Source organism: Scylla paramamosain, unplaced genomic scaffold, assembly GCF_035594125.1.
Source record: "Scylla paramamosain isolate STU-SP2022 unplaced genomic scaffold, ASM3559412v1 Contig2, whole genome shotgun sequence".
In the NCBI taxonomy this organism is placed as follows: domain Eukaryota; kingdom Metazoa; phylum Arthropoda; class Malacostraca; order Decapoda; family Portunidae; genus Scylla; species Scylla paramamosain.
Genome location: NW_026973667.1, coordinates 2,507,501 through 2,515,000, shown reverse-complemented (window position 1 = coordinate 2,515,000; position 7,500 = coordinate 2,507,501). Strand labels below are relative to the sequence as shown.

The 7,500-nt window shown below is 40.9% G+C and overlaps 1 protein-coding gene across 10 annotated transcripts in view; it reads left to right on the top strand.

The window, feature by feature from the left end:
- The window catches only part of LOC135096144 (DNA-binding protein RFX2-like), a 52,468-nt gene that overhangs the window by 17,309 nt on the left and 27,659 nt on the right, over positions 1-7,500 (top strand). For 7 of the 10 annotated variants that reach the window (XM_063997436.1, XM_063997437.1, XM_063997438.1 and 4 more), the window contains one exon: positions 1,577-1,630. The exons of the other annotated variants lie outside the window; for them this stretch is intronic. In XM_063997436.1, coding sequence (XP_063853506.1) covers positions 1,577-1,630 — 54 coding nt within the window. The remainder of the gene's footprint in view (positions 1-1,576; positions 1,631-7,500) is intronic. 10 annotated transcript variants of the gene reach the window in all.

Here is a 7,500-nt window from a genome sequence, read left to right as displayed (position 1 = left end):
ATTTACTTTTATTTATTTATTTTTTATATAAGTGTTGAAAATTTGCCTTTTTTTTATGAAGAATTTATTAATAAGTCATTTTTTCACACACACATACACACACACACACGCACACGCACACACGCACCAATATTCATAATTTTCTGTCACTGTATCTTGAATTTATTAGAAAGTATTGCCATTATTTTATATCACAGCCTTCATTTTTCTATCAATACATCTCAAACTGTGAAGAAAACCTAATATTTATCTAGAGTTCACAAGAAAACACTAATATTTATTCATTTTTATTTTTCTCCTTAGAGTTAACAACAAAATATTTACACATTTTCTCAACCATCTCATCAATAACTTACAAAAAACATTTAGCCAAAATTTACCCCAAAAAAACACAAATATTTACTGATTTTTTTCTCACCAACACATCAATAACGTACAAAAAACAATATTTATCCAAAATTTACCTAAAAAAAAAAAACATGTTCACCCATTTACCCACCAACACGTCAATAACTTACAGGAAAACCCCAAAATATTTACCCATTTTTCCCCCATCACTAGCAGAAACCATCAATATTCACCACTTCCCCTACTAATATCACCAGTTTATAAGTTAACATAACACTCATCCCTCTCACTGAACAAGTCCTGCAGTACCCGAGTGTCTGCGATAAGTATGAGTAAGTTACCCCTTTCAACAAGAAGATTGGGTAGATTCACACAGTCAGTCGCATGTCAGTGGCGTGTCGAAGTCAGTGATGCTTGAATGACACCTACACACACACACGCACACACACGCACAGACCAGTGACTCTGTAAAGCGCGATGTCGGTCGTTTTAAAGATAGCAAGTTTTCATACGTTTTAATGATTGGAGAGGAAGAAGGGAGGGTAACTCAAGGAGGGTGAATAGTGAATGGCTCGCTGCTCCATACAGGAAGATTTTTTGCCACTGCATTGTTCGAGACCTGCTGTCCGAATGCTGGTTGTGGCAAGGCAAGGAACGGGATTCAAGCCAATTCTCTGCTTCAACATGGAGGTTTCAACACACTTATCCTTCAATATTTGACTCGTTTTGGATCGTTTTTGAGGACCAGCAAATTTTTTTTTTTTCTTTTCATAGCTGGTGTCCGTCCTGCATAAAAATATAATAAATAAATAATTTGTCAATGCATTCTTGTGGACAGACCTCATCTGTCCGTGAAAAGCTTCAGAATATCAGTGGCGACGACATTCACTTTGGCAGCACAGAGACGGGAGTGCCACAGCAAGTCACAGCACACCACAGCACCACACCACACAGCACAAGCGCCAGACACACGTAAATAACTCAGCCAAAATTCAAAGTAACGGCAATTTTTTTTCACCGACGAGCTGAGTGGACGCAGAACTTTCACCCACTTACGAGCGGACACTTACAAGCAGACACTTACGGACACAGCACTGACACGCCTCTTATGTGTGAATAGGCCTAAAATCATCCCTAACAGCAATTATAAGTAAGTCAGCCCAATCAACACCACCACCACCACCACCACGACCACCACTTGAATTCTTTGTCTCTTGGTTTGCCACAGAGGGTAGTTCGGCACGCTCGTACACCTCCCTTACCCCCGTCACCCCCAGCATAGGTAAGAACTGCCCCCCGGCCCTGGTGTGCTCCCCCTCCTCCTCTCTCACCTGTCACCACCACCACCACCAACCCGTCACTCCTTGTCACCTGTTTGTCTCTCTCTCTCTCTCTCTCTCTCTCTCTCTCTCTCTCTCTCTCTCTCTCTCGCTCTCGCTCTCGCAGCATTATCTCAGTGTGTTTTTCTTCACCTCCACCACCTCCACCACCTCCACCACTGTCACTCTCTCCCCTCTCTCACAGGCTGTCCTTGTTTTGTTTATTTATTTATTTTTATTACTATTTTTCTCTCACTAAAAAATCTCTCACTCTCTCTTAGTTCTTGTATGTAATCCTGATCAGCCTCTCCCAGTCTCTCTCTTCCTTGTCTCTCCCTTATCTCTCCATCTCACTTTGTTTGCCTTCCACTGTTACCTGATAAACTCACCTGTGTACATTAATTTTCTTCCCCAACACCTCCTCACTCCTTCACTATTACTTAATTTCTTTTTGTACTCTGCAAAGCTTCTATTCTGCACCTCCACTGTTTTCCAAAGGCTCTAGTTGAAGTTGCATGGGTTATCAAGGGTGTTTTTATGGTTACAATGGCAGTTAAATAGATTTCTACGTTATTTACTGCAAAAACACTCTTGAGAACCCGGCTAGTCATCTCTGTGGCCTTGGAAAGCTGTTTTGGTAAGAGCCGAGGGTTTTCAAGGGTGTTTTTACGATCATCCATCTCAAAAAACTTTCACACACACACACACACACACACACACACACACACACACACACACACACACACACACACACACACACACACACACACACACACACACACACACACACACACACACACACACACACACACACTTTATCACATCCTACTTCTCTTAAAACTTCAATTCACGATTTCAAAACATCTCCGTTCTTTTCCCCATCTTGAGTTCCCATCTAGTCATCTTCCCCATCACCCACCTATTCTCCCATCACCCACCTCTCTCTCCATTCTCCTCTCCCATTTCTCATCTCCCAAATACCCATCACCCCAGATTCCTCCCATCACCCACTATTGCCCTCCCGTTCTTCTGTCCCCCTCACCCTGTCTCTTCCTATACCTTTATATACCCTCATCCCGTCACTATCCATGCCTTTCCCTCCTATTCACACTCCCATTCAACCCCCATCACCTTCCCCCTTCGCTTAACCCCAGGCCGAGCACAGCCAGGTCGAGGGCGGGGGTCAGCAATAGGTGTTGTAACCCTGTTGTAAACGTGTTATGCTCGTTGTGTTGTTCTGCTGTTCTCTCGCATGTGGCGGTGCAGTGCGGCGCGGTGTGGTTCTCCAGTGTGGCGGAGTGCGGTAGGGACTGTGGTGTGTGATTGAGTTAAGGAGTGCATTCTGTAGCTTTTGTGCACCAGACCTCCAGTTTCCAAAGGCTGTAGTTGAAGTGATGCGGGCTTTTAAGGGTGTTTTTATGGTTCTAGTGACAGGTTAACAAGATTTCTACATTGCAAAGGCTTTAGTTGAAGTGACACAGGTTTTTAAGGGTGTTTTTATGGCTCTAGTGACAGATTAACAAGATTCGAAAAGCTCTTGTTGAAGTGACACAGGTTTTTAAGGGTGTTTTTATGGTTCTAGTGACAGATTAACAAGATTCCAAAGGCTCTAGTTGAAGTGACACAGGTTTTTAAGGGTGTTTTTATGGTTCTAGTGACAGATTAACAAGATTCAAAAAGCTCTTGTTGAAGTGACACAGGTTTTTAAGAGTGGTTTTATGATTAACAAGATTTCTATATTCAAAAAGGCTCTAGTTGAAGTGATACAGGTTTTAAGTGTGTTTTTACAGTTCTAGTGACAGATTAACAAGATTTCTACATTCAAAAGGGTCTAGTTGAAGTGATGCAGGTTTTTAAGGGTGTTTTTACAGTTCTAGTGACAGATTAATATGATTTCTATATTGCAAAGGCTTTAGTTGAAGTGACGCAGGTTTTTAAGGATATTTTTATGGTTTTTGTGACAGATTAACAAGATTTCTACATTCAAGAGGCTCTAGTTGAAGTGACAGATTTTTAAGGATGTTTTTACAGTTCTAGTGACAGATTAACAAGATTTCCACATTATTAACAGGAGAAACACTCTTGAGAACCCGGCTAGTCATCTCTGTGGCCTTGGAAAACAGTCGTGGTGAGAGAGAAGAGCGTTTATGATTATAAGCCTAAGTTCATTGCGTTTATAGTGTGATTTTTGAAGTTTGGCACGTTTATAGCAGTGTGTTTTGTGGTTTTGGTGCATCTATAGCGTGGTGCCTCATGGTTCTGGCGTTTATAGTTCAATAGTTTGTTAGTTCGTGTCATCTATAGCCCAGTGGTTTGTTGGTGTTGTGTCATCTATAGCGCAGTGGTTTGTTGGTGTCGTGTCATCTATAGCGCAATGTGTATTAGTTTATGTCATCTATACTCTGATAGTTTCTTAGTTCATGTCATCTATAGCTCAGTGGTTTGTCATTTCGTGTCGTCTATAGCTCAGTGGCCAAACTTTCGCTGTATCTATAGGCCAGTAGTTCACGAGTTCGCTGCATCTATACTTATTCGTTGCATCTATACTCAGCTTTATATGTGCTGTTTTTTTTTTATGGCAGTGGTTAAGTATAAGGTAACTATTAATATACAGTCTTAGATATCGTGGCGTCTATTGTGTGTAGATATCACTGCGTCTATTATTTGTGAGGCAATGTTCGTAATTATGGTCTTAGATTTCAACGCTTTTAGTGTGTCTGAGGAAACTGTCTGGAGAATATAAGGAAAACAAGGGCTGGTGCAGGAAGCCACCAGGCCTACACGTGGCAGTCCCTGTACAGAACACACCTGCCTGTTTCCACCTGTCAGCCCCATCCATACACTTTTCTAGTCTTGTAATGACTTGGCACTAACAGTCATGGTGAGAGCAGTGTTTTAAAGGATGTTTTTACGGTTCTAGTGACGGATTAATGAGATTTTTACATTATTAGCAGGAGAAATGCTCTTGAGAACCCGGCTAGTCATTTCTGTGGCCTTGGAAGATAGTCGTGGTGAGAGAGCTGAGTGTCTTTTAAGAGTTTTTACAGTTCTAGTGACAGATTAATGAGATTTCTACATTATTAACAGGAGAAACACTCTTGAAAACCCAGCTAGTCATCTCTGTGGCCTTGGAAAACAGTCATGGTGAGAAAGCTGAATGTTTTTAAGGGTGTTTTTATGGTTCTTCTGACAGATTAAAACAGTCGTGGTGAGAGAGCAGAGTGTTTTTAAGGGTGTTTTTACGGTTCCAGTGACAGATTAACAAGATTTCTGCATTATTAATAGGAGAAACACTCTTGAGAACCTGGCTAGTCATGTCTGTGGTCTTGGAAAACAGTCGTGGTGAGAGGCCAAGTCCCTGTCCACCTCACTAATGCAAGAGTTAACCAGTACCTTCACTCACTTTCACTGATAAATTTTGAGAGTTGTGGACATGACAGACAGACAGGCAGGCAGACAGACAGACAGACAGACAGACAGATAATCTTCCTTCTCTTTGTTGTGTGCATGTGTGTTTCGGTGTGTGTGTGTGTGTGTGTGTGTGTGTGTGTGTGTGTGTGTGTGTGGCATGTTCGTGTAGCATGCTGGTGTGTATGTATGTATGTATGTATGTATGTTTGTTTGTATGTATGTGTGTGTGTGTGTATGTATGTATGTACGTAGACATGCAGTTATTAGGATGTTGAAATTAAACTGATATTTTTTTTTATTACCATCATTTATTTGTTTATTTATTTACTTATTTCTTGAAAGCTTATTAAGTGTCTGTCTGTCTGTCTGTCTGTCTGTCTGTCTGTCTGTCTGTCTGTATATTCAACAAGTCTACATAATATTTATTTATGAGTTTATTAAGTGCAAGCCTGTCTGCCTGCCTGTCTGTCTGTCTATCTGTTTGTATGTCTCTTTCTGTCCGTCCATCTGTCTGTCTGTCTGTCTGTCTGTCTGTCTGTCTGTCTGTCTTTCTTTCTTTCTTTATTTCTTTCTTTATTTATTTATTTATTTATTTATTTCTGTGTCTGTCTGTCTATTTCTGTGTCTATCTGTCTGTCTCTCTCTCCATCTGTCCATCTGTCCGTCTGTCTGTCTGTCTGTGTGTATGTCCACCTCAGCGTACACAACATTCAGTCACCCACTCTTACTTTGTGTGAATGGAGAGACACACATTACCTGCATTGGGCTTCATAGAGCCGAGGTAACATTCACCCTTGCATTACGAAGACGGACTGTTCATTGATCTATTAATTTCTGAACTGTCTCACTGCAATACCCACATTTTGGCAACATGAAAAATTATATGAAAATCCAGTTGGCAAGAATTAATAAGGAGAGAATAGGCAGTTATCTACAGTAATAGCTAGTTATAATATAAGCATTGTGGAAATTGTGAGGGATTATGGGAAACAGGGAGGCTGAGAACGCTGAGAGGCTGGGAAAAAGAAACCAAACAAAAAACGAACAAAAAAAAAAGGCCTATTGAAATGACAAGAAACGTGTATTTTAATAAGTGTCTTGAAACCTCCCTCGTGGAAGAGTTTGTGTATCCAAAGTTGTTGGCGGTGTTGTTGGTGATGTTGTAGGTTAACGTAGAGACTAATAACCTATCAGATGGTTGTATAATTATTGCTTTTATCTTTCCCTGTCATTCATATGTTGTAAATATCTTTGTTCTTTTGTTTATGAGCATCTTACGCTGTTTGGTGTTGTGGTGGTGCTGGTGGTGGTGGTGGGGGTTAAGCCAGTGGTGTTGTGGTGCTGTGTTATTGGCGTCACAGGGAAGAGGAATTTTTTAATGGTGTTGTTACTGGGATGTTTTGTGTTTGTGTTGATAATGATGTTGTTGGTTTTGTTGGAAAGGCAAGAGTGTGTTTTGGTGTTGTTCGTTGGTGTTGCTGGGGGGAAAAAACTGTGCATTGGTGTGTGTATTGATGTTGTTGGTGTTGTGGTGGTGCTGTCAAGGCTGTATTATGGTGTTGAAAGTCTCGGTGGTGTTGACTGGTGTTGCTGGTGTGTGTGTATTGGTGTTGTGGTGGTGTTGGGAGGGAAAACTGGTATATTAGTGTGTGTTTTGATGTTATTGGTGTTGTGTGGTGTTGTGTGGTGGCATGCATCACCACATATGGCAGTGATGGGAGGAAGCATATTTGATTTCTGATGTCATTTGTTTTAGTTACAGTCCTTTAAGTAGTTTATTTATTTATTTATTTATTTTATTTGTTTATTTATTTATTTATTTATTTATTTATTTCTACCGAACTACGTGGGATGAGGTGGCCAACAGTTAATCCGACAACACACGTACACACACACACACAGAAACACACACATTTATTTTCACTTCTCGCACATTGGCACATCACAAACACATGACAAGCTCCAAGATAAACACTACACCATACTTTAATCACACTGTACACGCTAACTGATCACTGGAGAGCAAACCAGCAAACTTATATTACGTAACTCGAAAACACTAACAGATCACCCGAGAGCAAACTTATATTTACCTAACCCGATACTTAGCGTTCACTTAAGACCTCACTCAACTCCACAAGCGCACTGATGACACAAGAGGTAATGTAACGCAATGCAAAATACTGCCCACGTACTTTTGCTTGTCGCTCGGTCTGCGTCGAGGATGTAGACTGGTGGCTCTGGTGTGACTGGGGTGGAGTGGACCTGGTCAAGATGGGTCAGGTTAAGGATAAGGCCATTCGGTTTGTACGTTTTCGGCTTATTTTGGTTCGGATTAAGGAGGTTTTGCTGTTTATTTTTTAGTTGTGATTTTTCGGGTTGTGTTTTTCCATTACGGTTTGAAAAATTTGATTGTTGGATG